Source organism: Chiloscyllium punctatum, chromosome 15, assembly GCF_047496795.1.
Source record: "Chiloscyllium punctatum isolate Juve2018m chromosome 15, sChiPun1.3, whole genome shotgun sequence".
Classification (NCBI taxonomy): Eukaryota; Metazoa; Chordata; class Chondrichthyes; order Orectolobiformes; family Hemiscylliidae; genus Chiloscyllium; species Chiloscyllium punctatum.
In genome coordinates, this window is record NC_092753.1 from 74,557,521 (window position 1) to 74,578,415 (window position 20,895).

General features: G+C 40.7%; 1 protein-coding gene across 2 annotated transcripts in view; it reads left to right on the plus strand.

Annotated features, from left to right (window-relative positions):
* Positions 1–20,895, plus strand: part of epha3 (eph receptor A3) — a 244,619-nt gene that overhangs the window by 126,530 nt on the left and 97,194 nt on the right. For both annotated transcript variants that reach the window (XM_072585485.1, XM_072585486.1), the window contains exon 4: positions 17,923–18,078. In XM_072585485.1, coding sequence (XP_072441586.1) covers positions 17,923–18,078 — 156 coding nt within the window. The remainder of the gene's footprint in view (positions 1–17,922; positions 18,079–20,895) is intronic.

Consider the following 20,895-nt stretch of genomic DNA (forward strand, 5'->3'; position numbering starts at 1 on the left):
AAGTAGGCCATTCAGCCCACTGATTCCACACCTTTTTCACGCAGAAAGTGGTGCGTGTATAGCATGAGCTGCCAGAGAAGGTGGTGGAGGCTGATACAATTACAACATTTAAAACGCATCTGGTTTGGCTGCATGAATAGGAAAGGGTTTACAGGATATGGGCTAAAGGGTGGCAAACAGGACTAGATTAATTTAGGATATCTGGACAAGTTGGACTGAAGGGTCTGTTTCCATGTTGTGCAACTCTATGGTTAGATGACAATAAATACTGGGCAACCAGCAAGGCCCATGATCCCACAAAGGAATTTTAAAAAAGTACATTAACACTATTGGCAACCACCACTCACAATGTTCAACTCTTCACTCTTTGTGAACAATTTGGAGACTGATGTTTTTAAAAACTTTGTTGGACTTACATCTTACTTCTAATCTGTGCATGTGATAGTATTTCTTCTGGCCTGCAGTAATTATTAAACTAGATAGGATAGTGAAGAAGGCATTTGGTGCGCTTTCTTTTATTGGTCAGAGTATTGAGTGTAGGAGTTGGGAGGTCATGTTGTGGCTGTACAGGACATTGGTTAGGCCACTGTTGGAATATTGTGTGCAATTCTGCTCCCCTTCCTATCGGATGTTGTGAAACTTGAAAGGGTTCAGAAAAGATTTACAAGGATGTTGCCAGGGTTGGAGGATTTGAGCTAAAAGGAGAGGCTGAACAGGCTGGGGCTGTTTTCCCTGGAGCATCGGAGGCTGAGGGGTGACCTTATAGAGATTTACAAAATTATGAGGGGCATGGATAGGGTAAATAGGCAAAGTCTTTTCCATGGGGCTTGGGAGTCCAGATCTAGAGGGCATAGGTTTAGGGTGAGAGGGGAAAGATATAAAAGAGACCTAAGGGGTAACTTTTTCACACGGGGGTGGTACGGGTGTGGAATGAGCTGCCAGTGGAAGTGGTGGAGGCTGGTACAATTGCAATATTTAAGAGGCATTTGGATGGGAATATGAATAGGAAGGGTTTGGAGGGATATGGGCTGTGTGCTGGCAGGTGGGACTAGATTGGGTTGGGATATCTGGTCAGCATGGACAGGTTGGACTGAAGGGTCTGTTTCCATGCTGTACATCTCTATGACTCTATAATTCAGGAAAGCTTGGTTAATTTGGCTCCTGTCAAAACAGAATTTTATTTGCAACCAACTGAAGTTGAGGTTGGGTGAATAAAGGAGAGTCAGTTCCATCTCTTCTCAGCTAGGACCTCAATAGTACAGCTGTCCCATCTGGAACTGTAACACATTGAGGAATCTTGCCCAGGGTCTAGTCATAACATGTTCTCAATCATTTGTATGCTGTCGACAGGCTTTTGAGAGTCAGGAAATGAGTCACTTCCCACCAGTGTTCCCAGCCTCTGACCTGCTCTTGTTACAACAGTATTTATGTGGTTTGATTTCTGGTCAATGATAATCCCAGGATATTGATGATTGGAAAGCCTTTCTTTTATTTCGAGTATTCATGGGATGTAGGTGTCACTGACCATGACAGCATCCATTGCCTCGATCAAGGGGAGATGGTTAGACTTTTTCTTGTTGGTATGATTTGGTATTTTTGTTGTGTAACCATGTTGTGCCCTTTATTAACCCAAACCTGAATGTTAAGCAGGTCATATGACATTGTGGTCACTGCTCAATTAGCTGGTACTTTTGTTTAAAGACAACACTGGAGTCACCTAAAATGAGCCCAGGCTTAATTTAAGACCAACATTGTTAAATTTGTTTTATTTCCTCCCCCACCCACCTCACTCACTACACAGTCGACAGACATATCGCTGGATCTCTGTCTTGGGTGAATGTATTAAGTCAAATTGCACTTACAGAGCCAGCAGTCCACCTAAATGCTGAATCATGGGAATATAGAAATTAGGAACTGTAATAGGCCACCCAAACTTTGAGCCTGCTCCACCATTCAAGCTGATCATGGCTCTTCCTTTATATCAATTCTTGATTTCTCTCCATACCCCTTGATGCCTTTAAAATCCAAAAATGTATCCAACTCTTTAGATAAATTAAATTAAATGAGATGACTTCAATTGTCATTTGGAGCTGTCCATTCCAGCACACGGTCACTGCACAGAATTGAAATGATCAACAGACAGAAACAATTTGTTTTCCACCCAGGTTGCTGTCAGTGCCAGAAGAAAAGAGTATGATTGAAACTCCTGTGAACTATAACCATGCCTGAGCAGTGAAGTGGTAAACAGGTTGCTCCCGTCCATTAAAGGAAAGCTTTTGACCATGTAATCACACTGTACGTTGCAATAACATGGGAAGGAAATAGCTGTCAGCACTGTACAGTCCCAGTACTGTATGCAATAATTCACACAATGCACCATCCTCTTTGTGGAATGGAAATCTTGGAATATTGCCTCCATACTTCTGTTCCATTCATAATGCGAAGAATAGGTTTCCTGCAGGAACCTAAAGCAAACTTCAACTTTTAAATAAACAGCTACATTGAGTTAATATGTAAACAGGAGCTGGTAGGTCCAGAATAGGGAGTGGTCTCAGGAAATTGCCTATTTAGCCAATATGACTTGGATCATTAAGCGTGTTTACAGTGATGTTGGTCTGTTTACAGAAGTAAGTTACTACCACTTTTACCCAGACCTGGTTTTTGTTTAAGATTTCAAATAATAGTAAATTAAACTGAAGGTTAAAAGCATGTCAGTTTGCAGTATGATTTTGTAACTGCAATATTCATTTAGCTTGTAAAATGCAACCAGTTGGAAGCGCTCTTATTTTTATTGGGTGGATAACATGGGAAATTATGGGCTTGGGGATTGACTGACAATTGCCAAATTTGAAGAATAACAAATATAAAATTGAACAGTTTGTTGGAGATTAATACCATGAAATGAAAAATATGAGCTGATCAGAGTAAATCAGCAGATATGTTGCTTTATAAGATGAGGATGTTGTACCATGTTGGGCCTTTAAAAGGTAAGAAAACATCCAAATACACTTCATTGCAGCACTAGCAAATAAAATGTGACATCAAGTCACATGAGAGTAGATGGTCAAAGAGATGAGTTTTCAAGAGCCCTTAAAAGGAGGAAGGAGAGGTGGAAATGATTATTTGGCATGTTGCAGAGCTCAGAACCTCATTAGTCAAAGTGTGGTCACAGTGGTGGAGTGATTATCATGAGAAAGTGCATACAACCAAATTTGGAGAAATGCAGAAATATCACAAGATATGTATAGCTGGAGGAGGTCACTAATTGGGTTGGGATTGGAGGCTGGGTGAGGCATGGGGGTATATGAATGAAAAGTGAGACCATTGATTGATTTAATAATCAAGGATGACAATTGAAAGTCAAGGCATTGATTCCTAATCTGGCCATGTAGTGAGCACAGCGAGACTTAGCCTATATTATGCATGAGTAATGGGGATTTGGATGAGTTCAAGTTTATAACTGAAAGATAGAAACAACCTAGGAAAGCACTCGTGAAGCTAATTGTAGGAATAATAAAAGAATGAATAAGTGACTCAGCAGCAGATGACCTGATGCAAAGTTAGTGTTGATGGATGTGATGAAGATGCAAGTAGCAGCTTTGGTGACAGTGTAGGTATATGGCTGGAAACTCATTTCAGATTGAAATATGACACCAAGGTTGCAAATAATATGCTACAAACTTAGGTAGTTGTCTGAACAAAGGGTAAAGTTAGTTGTTTGGAAAATGGAATTTGTGGTGGGACCAAAAACTGATCTCTTCCCAAAAAATGAACTGAGGCAAATTTCTACTCATGCAGTGCTGGATATTGACACAGCAGAAGTCGGTGATGATTAGGGGATGAATATAATTAAGAGAGATGATGGAAAGTTAGAGCTGCGTATAAATATTTCTTTGAGCAGAACCCATTAGTGTGCAGTTGTAAGCCCTTTCAAAGAAATAAAGCAGTGTTATCCAAACCATGGGTCATACCCCTGTTAGGGTCATGGACTGTTTACCTGGGGTCATTAGCTCTGAAGCAGCAGTGGAGACTATTAAATAGAACTTTTGACCAGAAAGTATTTTTTCCCTATATGGTTTGACACAAGGCTAGTTTTCACTACTCTGGTTGCCCATTCAATGCTCTGATTAGATGTTCAGATCATTACTCTGATTTGTTAACCAGGGATTTCCTTGGAGGCTTGGAATGGAGGAGGGTAATTTGAATATTTGCTGTAGTGATTGGCAGAACAGTACTTGGACTGACATCATGCCCTGGTGACTGATATGCATGGTTCTTAGTTCTGAGGCCCGATTCAGATTCTTCAAAACTACTGTGGACAAAGGTGCTTGCCTGATTCAAAAATCCTGCCTTTATCCAACAACTCCTTACCATTCTCCACACTCAGCACCTTCCTCCCCCAGTTACTCTTGGGTCAAACCAATTTTCAAACATTAAAATGTGGTTGCAGAGTTGGAAAACAGATTGGGAAGCTTTGTGTTATGATTAAGTCTGGAGGAGTAATTAAATTTCCTTCTATTCACTCCTGAGTTTGGTTATGACTGAATTTGAATGTTTAAAAAGATGTGATTTTTCAATTCACTATTTACTTCAGCACGCCTAAAGCTAGGGAGAAACAAGTCAATCATATTTCTTGGGTTAACAATTAAAGAGTTTATGTTGTTGTGAACATGCTCATTGAATCTTTTCCTGCTCATTGTTTTCCTATGTCCTTAAGTAGAACATGAAGCTGATTAGAAACTATTCTGCATTGTTGGGAAAGTTTCACTGAAAAAGTGTCAAAGTTTGTCACTTGATGTATGACAGATGTATCTATTATATATGTACATTTGTTATACTTTTGGGATTATTATTTTTCCTCCTCTTTGTTGGGCTTACCTTCATAATACTAGGAATAGTAATTCTGACTAAGAATGTAAATTCCTTTCAGATCTCTGCTAATGTTGTTCTATGATCATATACAAGGGAGTACACAATGACAGTCTGTAATAACTCTCCCTCTAAGTTGCTCTTTATTTCTGTGAGACTTCATATTTTCCAAAGATGATATGGTTGAGATCACCAACATTTCGCTATTGGTGGAAACCCCTCCCCCACCTTTCCTTCGATGATGTATTGGAGCTACAGTTCTCACACGACGGTATGACTCAGGGATTTTCTTTGCCACACTAGCAATTTTCCTTGGAGTCAGCACTGAACTAACCCAAAGTCATCCAGACCCAGTGGTTATTGAAACTCAACCCATCATGCAGATCATAACCAAGGACACTCATGATTGCTCGCCTTTATTTTCAAACTAAAAAGATTATCACAATTGTATAATTGTCCCAGTGTCACACTGGTCACTTAGAGTTTATACACTTCACAAGGGTAAATATCACATTCTGCCTCCATTGAAAGAGAGACCAAACATGACTAAATTCAAATTTTAGAATTCCTTTCTGGCTATGGATTCAGCTTTTGATGTTTCTAATACCACGACTGAGACAAATTCATGCATCTTATTCCTCAGTATAGAAAAGCATCTCAATGATTGTTTTACTTGATTTTATTTGAAGTGATTGCAGGTATACAGATAAACATGCCAGAAATGCCCAGCCTCTTCCCTTTCTCTACTGTCAGAGCTGCTTAATATTCAATAGAAATTTGATTCCTGAAGGATGTGCAAGGTTTTTGTCAGTCCTGCATTTGATTGGACATAGGTCTTCAGGAAGATGTCACTCAGCATTTTAAGCTTAGACGCTAAATCATTGGTAGATTTAAATGCCAGGTGTAGAGGGCATTCAAACGTTTGAGCCCTCTGGTATGAAGGAATTGAAGAATCTAAAGTGACCTAAGAACTCAGATTAAAGTCATCAGCTTATTCTTATGTCATTATTCATCTCTACAGCTGTACTGAGTATCATCATTATATTTGTCAAGTGACAGAAAACAGATTTGTGCCCTGCAAAGTATTACCGAAATTCAGTGCTCAAAGAAATAATCAATCATGTACTGCTTCATCCCCCTGCTTTCTGTATTCATATTCTCAGTAAAGTTTGCTTATGCAAAATCAATAATGTCAACGGACGTGAACAAAAGGGCACATTCTACTTAGAAACTCAAAATAAGTTTCCTCCATTTAAATGAAAACCCAAATGAGCACCATTTGATTTGGAACAAATGGAGTGAATGAATGGATGTATGAGTAGCTTCTTGCAATTAGCATGAACAACATAGCTCCTGGTCATTTGAATCTGCAAGAATTACAGAGGATCACTCTGTTGTGTAATTAGTACAAGATTATTATCAGTGTGAGGTTAGAAGCTGCCTGTTACCATTCGGTCACTTTCTTTTAGGCAATAATTCCAGGTAACAATTAGGCCTTTGATTATAGCGTTCCTTACAAACCTGTCTCCTAACACTGGTCAAACACTGTCATCTAGGTCTTTGTACAGGCCTGTGTGTTCTGCTTTCCACAGAGTATTTGATACATCATGCAACATATTAGCTAAAAGACAGCACTAGTCTTATTACCAGGTCAGAAACTATCTGCTAAGTCATTGGTCAAAGATTTTCTTGTCCATACAGCTTTGCTAGTTGACAAGTTATTAAAGCTTAATCTATGTTGTGATGCTGTATGTGGAAAGCAGCATTTGACTGGTCTCCTATTAGAAAGAGAGTTTTAAAGTTATACAACATTGCTTTCCTTGAACTTTATCCTACCAGTGGCATGCCACAAGGATCGGTGCCGAGCCCACTACTTTTCATCATTATCTAAATGATTTGGATGTGAGCATAAGAAGTATAGTTAGTAAGTTTGCAGATGACACCAAAATTGGATGTGTAGTGGACAGCGAAGAAGGTTACCTCAGATTACAATGGGATCTTGATCAAATGGGCCAATGGGCTGAGAAGTGGCAGATGGAGTTTAATTCAGATAAATGTGAGGTACTGCATTTTGGGAAAGCAAATCTTAGCGGGACTTATACACTTAATGGTAAGGTCCTAGGGAGTGTTGCTGAACAAATAGACCTTGGACTACAGGTTCATAGCTCCTTGAAAATGGAGTCACAGGTAGATAGGATAGTGAAGAAGGCATTTGGTATGCTTTCCTTTATCGTTCAGAGTAATGGGAGGTCATGTTGCGGCTGTACAGGACATTGGTTAGGCCACTGTTGGAATATTGAGTGCAATTCTGGTCTCCTTCCAATAGGAATGATGTTGTGAAACTGAAAGGGTTCAGAGAAGATTTACAAGGATGTTGCCAGGGTTGGAGGATTTGAGCTATAGGAGAGGTTGAATAGGCTGGGGCTGTTTTCCTGGAGCTTCGAAGGCTGAGGGGTGACCTTATAGAGGTTTGTAAAATCATGAGGGGCATGGCTAGGGTAAATAGACAAAATCTCTTCCCTGGGGTGAGGGAGTCCAGAACTAGAGGGCATAGGTTTAGGGTGAGAGGTGAAAGATATAAAAGGGACCTAAGGGGCAACTCGGGGATTTGATAAGTAAAGAAAAGTTCTTCGGAGCTTTGAGTAACCATAAAGTGATAGTGTTTGAAAGAAGATGCGATTTTATTTTGGCATGTTTTGAAATCTTGCAAACTGTTAAATCTAGATAGCTTGGTGTATTTTATTTTTTCTTTATTTTGTGTAGTAAACCTCTGCCTTAATGATAAAACCAACTCTGCAGCCTTGTGTGACAATAACCAACATGTTAAATTAAAGAAAAATATGATTCATCAAATGGGATTTCATTCGGAGATCTGACCGATCCAGAAGTGACATTAACGGAGATCAAAACATCACAACGTACGTACATACCCAGTTGACAATCAAGATGAGCCTGTGATGCCATGATTAGATTAGATTCCCTACAGTGTCGAAACAGGCCCTTTGTCCCAACAAGTCCACACCAACTGTCCCAAGAGTAACCCACCCAGACCCATTTCCCTCTGGTTAGTGCACCTAACACTACGGGCAATTTAGCATGGCCAATTCACCTGCCCTGCACATCTTTGGACTGTGGGAGGAAACCGGAGCACCCAAGGGAAACCCACGCAGATGTGGTAGAATGTGCAAACTCCACACACAGTCACCCAAGGCTGGAATCAAACCTGGGACCCTGTTGCCATGAGATAGCAGTACTAACCACTGAGCCACCATGCCACCCCAGGAATTGAGCTTCAGTGAACCTGATGTTACTTGAACATGCAACCTTCTGATTGTGAGTCAGACACCCTACTGTTGCGCCACAAGCCCAAAGCCATTATGAATGACAACTGCTAATTTATAAATTGTTTTATCATTTCTTTACTTATAAGTTGTGTTTTTTTAAAATGGTTTCGAATATTCTTCTCCTTCTCACTTGAAGGTGCTGTATGCATCTGTATACATCAGAAGATGTTTTCAATATATTTCCCAAGTGTAACTATTAACAGTGAATGTTGTCACTTGATCAATAGTAGTGGACTTCATATACAATCTCAATCTCATCCTCTTCTGACTTCCACGGATTCACATTTTACAACAAGAATCATTGAAACAGTGGAAACTCTTGATAGGTCCTCCCCTGTGTACTCCAGTGGTTCTACTCCCATTTGTAGTGCTCTAATGTTACACAAAATCAGCTAACTGCACAGAACAGGCAGATTATACTTAATTTATTTTGATCTATATTCCTCAGTTACAGCTTCTTGTTACCAACTGAGACATTTGGGGAGTGACATTTATGTATCTGAAGGAATTATCACTTAGTAAATCACCCCAGACCAGCATTAATCAACTTTTTCCACAGAGAAATAGCATGGTGAGCGACATTGTGATGTTGTTGCATTACTAATGATGCCTAGTGGCAATCCTCTTTTAAAACTTCCTGTATAACATCAGGAGATTGAAATGTTGCACAAAAGGCTCTTGCTGCATAACCTGCCTACAAGATGCCAGTATTTCATCAGTTGAGTGGATGTTTTCAGATAGACTTTATACCAACATTCATATTACCTTTTCTGATATCTGTGTATCAAACTTTTCAATAACCCTGGCATCCCCACTTTAAGAAAAGGATAAAAAAAAATCAACCTTCTGCTTGGAATTGAATGCATTAAAGCATTTTAAGATACCCTCAAGTCCTGAAGGTACAATTCCTAATAAGAACATTTCCTGCATTATCCAGTGTATGGGCTTAAATAATAGTTGGAACTGAGGAAAATAACTAGTTTGGGGTCCCGTGGTTGGGACATGGTGGCCTGACAGGCTCCTGAATAGCTCATTTTCAACATCACTTAGAGCTATAACAGCTGAGGGAAGTGAACTGAGTGTGAAACCAATCATAAGGCTTCTCCCTTGAGAAAAGAGCAATCTGAGCTCTTTATTCCTCCTTGGAATGCTTTCTGCTCTTTCCTGTTTCATTTTTTTTTACTCTTTTAGTTATATTCTCCACAGCACATAGAAAATAACACCACCTGGCCTCCTGTCAGCTGCTGTACAAAAAAAAATCATGTTCAGAGCCTCTTGAGTATTAAAGCTGATTAAAAAAAAACTTTTCTCTGCTATATCCTAGAGGGTCTTTTGAAATGTCATTTCGGGAGAGTAACTCCTCAGCTGTGCCTGGTCAAGGAAATGTAAGGTGCAATACATTTATGTGGATGAAGGTAATAACTTCGACCACCCCCCCCAAACCCCACAACCTCATCTTTGTTTTGTTTAGGGGGTGCGATGTGTTTCTGTCACACACAGAAACCTAATAAAAATAGGATTTTGCTTATTGCATTGAGCTCTTATTTTTGGAAAAAAACCTATTGAATATTTGAAAGCTGCCTTCTCACAAAGTCACTGTGCCTTTAGGAAATGAGTGTAGCCAACCATATGCTGAACTCAGAGGCTCTGTTACCATGACAACACTATGCCTGCCTACCTACACCACCTCAGGGTGTACAATGAACAGCAGGCATGTAATATTTTGCCACCAAATGTGTTGTATCTAATGCTGGTGGGGTAGAGTGGCAGCAGGAGTCCTCCATCTGAGATCAAACATTGCTTGGCTTTATTTGGTGTTGTTTTTTGCAATTGAGATCAGGGCAAAACATTTTTTCTTAACAAAACTCTTTGACCTTCATTCCATAATTAGTCTCTTCACTTTCCAGTTTTGGGAAGACAGAAATTTCTCACAACGCAGCTGCATTCTACATGTTGGGGAAGCCATTTCCAGACTTTACTTTTATGGAAGTAAATTTTTGCCAAATTTTGAAACAAAACATGATTTGCTTGAATTCTTATTCTCCATCTGTTGTCTTCAGAATTAAATTAACACATGAGGAGAGAGACCTCTGCTGAAGCCATAGGCTCAGGACATTAAGCATGCAGAGTGCTTGAACACGCTTATACACTTGGTCCCATAGTGATTCCCACCTCTCCAACCTCTTACTGAGACTAGACAATTACAGAGACTGAAACCAATTAAAGATTAATTAATTAAGCAGGTTTATCGGATGTCATTTGCTAAAAGTCAGTTGTTGAAAGTACTTACTCTCTGTGCAGCATAGTCTAGATGTAACGACTGAGAAGGGATAAGTGTATTGTTTTCTCTACTCCACAGGTCACAGCATAACTTTCATTGTTTTAACCAGTTTCAGGTATGGCCAATCATATGAGTTTTCTATATTAAATTTAGAATAAAAAGATTAATCAATCAGGTTTCTTTAGTGAACACAATCTTATTGATATATTACAAAATAAAACATACTCTATGCAAGTTGGTTAACCCACAGTTTGTAATCTGAAAATGTTTACCTCCTAATAACCCGGAACACACATGTACATGAGTTCAAGGGAAAAGATTGATTTCTTTCTGCAGAGGTTCACCTTGGACAAAGACATTTTTTAGCCAATAATGGTTAGTTCTTGAAAGAAACAATAGGGCAAAATGTGGCAAGAACAGATGAATGCTGATTTGGCATTCTGGCAATATAAACAGATCTGATACAACAAATTTCTCTGGAATCTTGGCAGACACAGCTTGCTCACAGAACACAGTCTTGAGAATTCTTAGAGTTGACCTTCGAGTGGGCAATTAGATATCAAACTGGATTAATAATAAGTGTGCAATGGAACCAGGTCACTGTCTGGTACAGAGAAATTGCTGGTGCCGAGACCAAAGGAACCCAGTTTGTGCAACACTGGAGTCGGATAAACTCCTTTTTCATTTAAAAACAAAAATTAGCTTCTTTTATGACGAGTCTGGATATGTAATTAGCTCTGTGGATTGGTGGAGTTGTGGATAGTGAGGAGTGCTGTTGTCGGCTGCAAAGGGACTTAGATATGATGCAGAGCTGGGCTGAGGAGTGGCAGATGGAGTTCAACCCTGTCAAGTGTGAGGTTGTCCATTTTGGAAGGACAAATAAGAATGCGGAATATAGGGTTAACGGTAGGGTTCTTAGTAAGGTGGAGGAGCAGAGGGATCTTGGGGCCTATGTTCATTGATCTTTGAAAGTTGCCACTCAGGTGGATAGAGCTTGTAAGAAGGCCTATGGAGTATTATCGTTCATTAGCAGAGGGATTGAATTCAAGAGTTGTGAGGTGATGTTGCAGCTGTATAGGACCTTGGTAAGGCCACATTTGGAGTACTGTGTGCAGTTCTGGTTGCCTCATTTTAGGAAAGATTTGGAAGCTTTGGAGAGGGTGCAGAGGAGACTTACCAGGATGTTGCCTGAAATGGAGAATAGGTCATGCGAGGAGAGGTTGAGAGTGCTAGGCCTTTTCTCATTGGAACGGCGAAGGATGAGGGGTGATTTGATAGAGGTTTATAAGATTATCAGGGGAATAGATAGAGTAGACAGTCAGAGACTTTTTCCCCGGGTACAACAGAGTGTTACAAGGGGACATAAATTTAAGGTGAAGGGTGGAAGGTATGGGGGGATGTCAGGGGTAGGTTCTTTATCAAGAGAGTGGTGGGGGCATGGAATGCGCTGCCTGTGGGAGTGGCAGAGGTAGATTTATTGGTGACCTTTAAGCGGCAATTGGATAGGTACATGGATAGGTGCTTAAGCTATGACAAATGTTCGGCACAACATCGTAGGCTGAAGGGCCTGTTCTGTGCTGTATTGTTCTATGTCCTATGTTCTATCCTGCTCTTTAGCAGATTCCCCCAAACCAAAAACCAAATCTTCCAACTGTCTGCAAAACATTGTTCACACAGAACAGCCATAAAACGCAGCCAGGGAGGCCTCGGGCAGACAGATCCAGCGATTAGTTGAAACAAACTGGTTTTGATGAAATGCAATGGTTAAAAACAGTGGCATTTTGTTGACCTTTTATTTTAAAAGACATAAATGCAATCGTATCCAAATAAACTTTTTTTCTCCACAATCCTTCAAAATTCAAGTCTGCTTTAAGACAAAAAGTTTAATATAATGTCTTCATAATCAAAAATGCATCGGCTTTGGAGACCAAGAGCTGGTTGTCTTTTGTGTTTTCATCCTCTGCCCTTTTGTGCTGGTCAATAGCTCCCGCCAGAGTCTTGTTAACGAGAGACGTTTCATTGTATTCTTCATCACATGCAGTATCTTACATTCAATGAGTATGTTCTGTATCTTGCCATAAATTCTGGCATGGAACATATTTATTAGTTGTGTTGATATAATGAGCAGAAATCAGTCATTGTTGATATAATTAACAGAGGTCAGTTGTGATTGGTGTGGCTTACGTAGTTCCACCATCTCTGCACTTCAGATGTTGACCAGGTCAGGTATAATCACTGGGGGGGGTGGGGGTGTTGGTATCGTTGCTTCTATTCCATTCAAAAGCTGGAGTAGAACTTTGTATTTCCACTCAGAGCCTGTGTGTGACATCAGTAGAATGGGCGGAGCTAATGCAACATGAGCATTAACCCTTTTAGAACCTTTACCTTATACAACATAGAAAACATGATAAACCTCTGCCATGTCAGGAGCAGGGCACAACCTTCTTGAAGGTACAATTTGATTCCAGCAAACTCTAATTCAAAGACTGGCATCAAGCATACTTTCGAAGTTAAGCAATAGGAAATGTCTTCACATAGTAAATGACCAGTCACAGATACCGTAAGGTAAAAGAAGAAAAATTAGACGCTAAAGGTTGAGGGCATGGACACATACTAATCTTGTTCAGGGATCTCCTTAAGGGTAACATTAAGGATCTGGGTGATGAAGAAAGCTAAAATGAAACACAGAAGGATGGATGCTGGGGATCAGAATCAAACAAAATCAGAAATTTCTGGAGAAACTCAGCAGGTCTGGCAGCATAATGTTTCAAGCTTCATCTGAAGAAATGTGAACTGTTTCCTCTCCACAGATGCTGCCATACCTGCTGAGTTTCTCCAGCAATTTCTGTTTTTGTTTGATGAGGAAAGCTGATGGGTACATGAACAGGAAAGGTTCAGTGTGGTAAGAAGCCTGCCAGCGATCAAGTGCATGAAGGAGTTCAGCTCCTTTGTGTCAAAGTTTCACACAGAGCAGAGAGAGCTTTCCATCTACCTGGACTCAGTGGTGAACTCTGTGAAAGCCATAGTGGTGCGCACCATACTTGAGCCTTCTTTTGCAGTTTGCATAGCAGATGGTACTGTTGATGTAGAAGCTCAGATAATCTCCTTCTTGATCCTGGAAGCCATTGTTGACAGTGCATGCAGAGAATGCCATATTCTGCCTGCACTCAGTTCTCTTAAAGACCTGTAGCAGTGCTGCTGTTCAGCCCCAGGCAGGTGGTTGTCAGTCCATGAGTAAGGCACCTCCTGTCCTCCCTCAGGACAGCAAAGTAGCTGTTCCTCCACTGCCTACTCTGGCAATGTCTCTCTAATGGCACACAGACAGCTCAGCCAAACTGCCTAAATGCAGGGTTAGGGACTATAGACTGCAACTGGGATCACAAACTGGTAGCCTACCATTACCATCTGGGCAGTCCCCAGTCTGAGCATAGCAACCTTCTAGTTACTGATGCTGTGGTCACTGGTGAAATACTTTAGGTACCTCTGTACTCTGTAAATGAGAACAAGAAATGGGCACTAAAAATTAGCAAAAGTGTATTTTTTTTAGTTTTTCTAGTGTATTTCTGATTATGACTAGAGGGACTTGAATTGTGGGATAGATTTGTTTATTGTTCACAATTTTGAGTTACCATTTATATTTGGATTGAAGAGTGAACAAGACTTCTAAAGCAGGGAGAAGATGAATAGCATTTGGAAGGAAGCTGATAAAGATCTGTGCAACTGTCAGTATGTTGAAGATGAGAAGCATAATCATGTCAAGCACATGGTTGAGTTACTCTCTGACAGATTGGAGACTAGCAGTTGATGTAACTCCTACTCTACCTTCTCTTCTTACTGTTAACCCTTGTCATCCAGTTTATCTGTCTCCTGTATTTCCTGATGCCCAGTTGATGTTAAAGATTGTTCTTTCATGATGGTAAAGAGATGAGGTATGCATCAGAAGGCCATCAATTTAGATTCTCTCTGGTCCATCCTCCAAAATGTTCTAAGCAGCAGGAACAGTTTGGCCAGTGGGCTGTCTGCTCAGCAATGTTTCTTGTGGTAATGTGTCTATGGTTACACACCAGTTCTGTAAGTGCACCTGAGATCCTGGCAGGAGACCTGAAAGAGTTAATGACTTTTTTCATAAATAGTGATGCGGATAAACTTATTGTTATACAAGGAGGAAGATCCATTTTGAGTGCAGCGCTCAGACATTGGGTTTGTATCTTGCCATCCATTTTAGCACAATCAGTCAGCATTTCAGAGCTTTTAGAAGTTGCTAAGATGTTAAGATGGATAATTTACAGGTTAGAAGATGGAACTGTGTTTTTAACTGTGCTGTTCACACTCCAGTCTGTCAGGAATTCTGTTAATTGCACAGCATGTTTTTTTTTAACCAAATTCAGATCAAGTGTTTCTCATTGATATAGTGATCATTCCAAGTGTGATTTGCGCCTCAGTTCTTAGCCAGCGGTCCAGGTGAAGCTGCTTCCCTTCTGGCTGCCATAGTAATGTAAAAAAGGTGGTACCTGGAACTCACATTGCACTGTGACCCACTTCAGGAGATGCTTTTACTCCCTGCACTCAAGTGATGCAGAGCCATTATTAATGCCACATTCCTTTTGTGTGTTCTCAGTCTATCAACTTTCCAAAAGCTGAGCACAAAAAACTCCTGTCAGTGAAAGGTTTTTATGTCAATCTATTGAGATAGATCAAACTCATGTCGCAAGTCAGATTATGATGAATACCTCCATCTAACAATGAAGGCATTAAGCATAAAGATGTGTTTACATAAAAGGGACTGTATTAAACTCAAATGTGGCTTTTTAAAATTTTATCTCGGCTGATGAATGGCCAAGATGGCAGCCTCAAATATCCTGAATGCCTCAACAGAAAAAATAAATTTCAAGTTGTGGCATTTCTTTCAGAATACAAAGGAATATGATCATATACACTTAATTCTAATTCTGGTAATTAGATCAGAAGTCCAGTTTAGAGAGTACAAAGGACAAATGTGTAGGCTTTCCACTGAAAAAACAGACCAAAGGTTCTGTCTGATAGGACATATAAAATACAAAGATGCATTTTAAAGATTGGATTGATTTCAATGTGAGAGAGTAGGTATCTTCAACTGCACATGTTATGACCATTTTGTAACTATGGAGACGTTTAGGTTAGCTGTGGTAATGAGTTGGGTGATGAAGGTTATAGAGTCACAGAAGTTTTTACAGTATGAGAAACCACCACTTGGCCCATCATATCCATGCCAGTCATTAAGCATCTATCTCCGCAAATACTGTTTTGCAGCATTTGACCCATAGCCTTGTATGCTACGGCATTTGAAGTGCTCATCTAATTATTCCTTAAATATCTTGAGGGTTCCCACCTGTACCACTCAGTGAGTTCCAGATACCCAAACCTCTGGTGAAACATTTTCTCCTGAAATCCTCTCCAATTCTCCTGCTTCTTACCTGAACACTGTGCCCTTTATTAATGACCCCTTATGAAGACAAAACATTTCTCCCTTAATCACCCTGTCAATGCCCTTTATAATTACTTGTACCTCAATCAGGAACCTCCCCAACCACAGTCTTCTCTCGGCTAAGGGAAAGACCTCTAAAATATTTAATCCCTCTTCATAGCTGAATCTCTCCAGCCCAGGCATCATCCTGGTGAACATCTCCCGCAACCTCTTTAGTACAGTCATGTTCTTCAAACAGTGTGGTGACCAGAACTGCACACATTACCCCAGCTTTTGCCTTGCTGATGTTATAGTCAACTCTATCATAACTGCCTTGTATTTAATGCCTTAGCCTTTAAAAGCAAGTATCCTATGGGCCTTCATCTACCTGTTCTTCCTGAGATGGAACAGCCTGTTTGAGATCACATCCTTGAGGGGCGTGAACAACCTTTGTAGTCAAGTCTTACAACTTGAGACCAGGGGCTTCGAGTTCAGTAAAGGAGCAGAGAGGTTGAACTACTGCCAGCTTCAGATTCTCCTAACCTCACAAAAACAGAAGAACATTTCATTTGTTTATTGCAGGGAATGAGAATGGTTTGGTTCGGACTTTCTGTGATGGGAGCTGAAACACAGGAGAAGATACGTCAAACATGGGTATTCCTATCAGTACAAAAACACATAAGAATTTAAATAACAGAATAAGCAAGAACACTAGCTGTCCATTTGAAGACACTGTCTTGAATCTGCCAGATCTTAGGTAGCTCATATAGGGAGGCAGTGACTTGTTGGTATTATCTCTGGGCTGTTAATCCTGAGATCCAGATAATGCTCTGGTGACCCGGGTTTTAATCCTGCCACTGCAGATGGTGGAATTTGAATTCAATCTCAAAAAAAAATCTGTAATTAAGAATCTAATGATGACCACGAAACTATTGTCAATTGTCAGGAAAAACCCACTTCGTTCACTAATGACTTTTTGGGGTAGGAAACTGCCATCTTTACCTGGTTTAGCCTACATTTGACTCCAGACCCACAGCAATGTGGTTGACTCTTCACTACCCTCTGGTCAATTAGGAATGGGTAATAAGTGCTAGCCTAGGCAACAATACTCATGTTCCATGAATTAAAAAAAAGCTAGAAAGCAGACGATTTGTTCCCCCCTTTTGTTGGTCTTGGAGACCATTCCCCAATCTAAACAAGACCTTTGAAAAATTGGCTCCTATGTAGGAGTGATCAGTGTCTCAGGATTTCACATTAAATCCTATGGTCCTGAAAGTGTATAATTGCTCAGCCAGTCTTCTACTGTAACCTCAGTGAGAGACTAGCAGAGCCATTTCATCACTACCACTATCCCCACCCCCCAGTCCCCACCCAGCAGAAGATCAGGAAAATCCTTGTAAAAAAATTCACAACCTCTATTTTGAAACATTATTGTTGTAACCCTTGACTTGAATAACTTGCTAGAAAAAAATGTTTTCTTTTACTTCAGCAGGAACTCCAGTTCGGGGGATCTCAAAACAAATGTTGATCAAAACCCAACATGTTACTCTGAACTCTAAGCATATTTTTTCCAAACACAACAGGACTTCAAGAGACCTCACCATCTGCCCTGTCATTGTTAAAAGCAAGATTGCCACATTTAATTATATTCCAGCTCTCAACTTCAAGAAGAACTTGCATGTATATAGTGCCATTCTAAACATTCAGGCATCCTGACTGTTAAAGTGTGGCTAGGCTGTAATGTGGGAAATGTGGCAACTACTTCATGTACAGTGACATCCCACAAATAACAATATGTTAATATCTAGAAAAAGATGTTAGTCCTATTCTCTATCCTTATATTTTCAGTTCTGTTCCATGTGTAATGTCTGTCATCTGGATTTCATCATCTGCCATTAAAGAATTGCATTGCCAGTAACAGATGAGCTGCATTTATTGCATGCCCAGAAAACAATATTAATTTACACCCTTTTTTTTCTCATCAGCCTGTAAATCTGGGTTCTACAAAGCCTTTGCTGGAAATGTTAAATGTTCTAAGTGCCCCCCTCACAGCCACGCTCAAGAAGACGGTTCTGTGTACTGCGACTGTGACAGGAATTACTTCAGAGCACATAAAGATCCCATCTCCATGGCTTGCACGAGTGAGTATTAATTTTTCTCTGTTACTTTGTTACTTGGTGACATTGTTTGCCCTCAACACTTGACCATATGGGAAGAAACTGACCATACAAGGAAGACAGTCAGCCTTTGCTGTGATTTGTAATCAAACTTCCCTTACGTTTCCTGGCCAAGAGATGGCTTTATGTTATTTTAATCACTAGGGTGTTCACTAGATGGTCATAGATCTCTATATATTCCCACAGCAATCTTGATGATGGAACTGTGAATTGTGGTAGAATGTTGGAAACATGCTACAGGTCCAGCAGACTTGGACAGAGAAAAGCAGAGTTAACATTTCGGCTTAATAGTCTTCCTTCAGAACAAAAAAACTCGATACGTTATAGGTTCAAAAGGAATAAAAGAAAAGGCCTCTAATTATTTAGGTTTTATAATGCCTATCACAAAGTATTTCTTTGACTATTTGTCACAGTGGATGGTTGAGCTAGAGACCATTCCATCTTTTAAGGGAAAATGCCCCTTCTACAGTTTTCTTTTGTCTTCTTTTTATGTTTTAGTCTCTTACTTTTCCTGTCCCTGTGATAACCTTTCTCATTGTTCATTTCAATAGATTTATTAAACCTGAACTCCTCTCCAATTTCAAATTTAGACCTTCCCATCCTCTGTGGTACTTGTTTAAACGTTCCTCCATTGTTTTCAATATTGTGTAAAAACCTCTGTTGAGTTCAGGTGAGAACAAGTGGGGGCACTGCTGGTGAGGCCAACATCTGTTGTTCATCCTAGTTGCCCTTCAGAAGGTGATCATGAGCCACTCTATCCATGTGATGTTGGTACACCCAGTGCTATGAGGGAGCGATTGCCATGAGGTTGCCCCATGAAGGAACAACAATATATTTTGAAGTCAGAGTGATGTGGACTGGGATGGGAGCTTGCAGGTGATGCTTCTGAGTATTTGCTGCTGTCTTTGTCCTTCTGGGTCATAGGGTTTGCCAGTATGAAAGGTATTCATAGAATCCCTGCAGTGTGAAAACAGGCCATGAGACTCAACAAAGCCATTCCGATCTTCAAACGAGTAACCCACGCAGACCCATTCCCCTACCCTATTACTCTACATTTACCCCTGACCAATGCACCTTACCTACACATCTCTGAACACTATGCACAATTCATCATGTGCCAATTCATCTAACCTTCACGTTCATTGGACTGTGGGAGGAAGCCGGAGCACCCAGAGGAAACCCACACGGACACAGGGAGAATGTGCAAACTCCACACAGACAGTCGCCCGAGGCCAGAATTGAACCCAGGTCCCTGTCACCGTGAGGCAGCAGAGTTAACCACTGTGCCACCCTTCTAATGCATTGCCTAATGAACCTTTGGGAGATGTAACAGTAGATGGCGCACACTGCTGTCACTGTGTATTAATGATGGCAGTTAATGGGAAAAATTTACTGGACCAACACTGATAGAAAGAGCCTGAGTGCTAGCATTTGCTCTCAGCACTGTGATCCCGCCATTGGGGTCCAACACTTCTACTCTGCTGCTGACCAGACCAAAGTACTGTTGGAAGTGTTAGTGCACAATCAAACTGGTTGCTTTGTTCTGGATGGTATTGAGCTTCTTGAGTGTTGTTGGAGGACCGGCATGGTAGCTCACTGGTTAGCACTGCTGCCTCATAGCACCAGGAACTCAGATTCGATTCCAGCCTCGGGCAACTGTCTGTGTGGAGTTTGCACATTCTCCCCGTGTCTACGTGGGTTTCCTCTGGGTGCGCTGGTTTCCTCCCACAGTCCAAAGATGTGCAGGTTAAGTCACTTGGCCATGCTAAATTGCCCATAGTGTTCATGGATGTGTAGGTTAGATGCATTAGTCAGGGGTAAATGGAGAAGAATCGGTCCGGGTGGGTTAGTCTTCGGAGAGTCAGTGTGAACGCATTGGGCTGAAGAGCCTGTTTCCACAATGTAGGGATTCTATTCACTTATCCAGGCAAGTGAAAAGTATTCTGTCACATTACAGATGGTGGACAGACTTTGACCAGCCAGGAAGCTTATTAGTCCGGTTCAATTCCTGGTCAAAAAGTAATCCCCAGGATGTTGATAGTAGGGAATTCTATGATCATAATGATAATGTCAAGTGGTGATGTTGGATTCTCTCTTTTTGGAATGATCATTGCTTCCCACTTGTATGGAAGTTGTCCAGTCTTACTGCATTTGGACGTGGACTGCTTCAGTATCTGAGCTGCTACAAATTGTGCTGAATATTGTGTGATCATTAGTGAACATCCCCACTTCTGTGATGGAGGGAAGATGATTAACGAAGCAACTGTAGATGGTTGGGAACAGGATACCGTCCTAGGTAACATCAGCAGAGATGTCGTGGAGCTAAGATGGTTGGCTTTGAGCAATCACAACTATCTTCTTTGTGCCAGGTCTGACACTAACCAGCTGAGTATTTTCATCCTCATGCACATTGGTTTATCTGTTTTGAGTGCTCCTATGTTCAGTCAAATGCCACCTTGATATCAGTGACATTTCCCTCATTTCCCATTTGGAGTTCAGATCCTATGAACATTTTAAATCCAAGGCTCTAATGAGGTCAGGTCTGAGCTTGCCAAACTGAGAATCTCTGAGCAGGTTATTGCTGAGCAAGTTTCCTTTGAAAACATTATCAACACCTTCCATCGCCTTGTTGAAGATTACAACTAGACTGATAGGGATCTAACTGGCTATGTTGGATGTTATCCTTTTTTTGTGTACAGGACATACCTGGGCAGTTTTTGACATTGCTGAGTAAATGCCAATGTTCTAGCTAAACTGGAACAACTTAGCTTGTGGCATGGC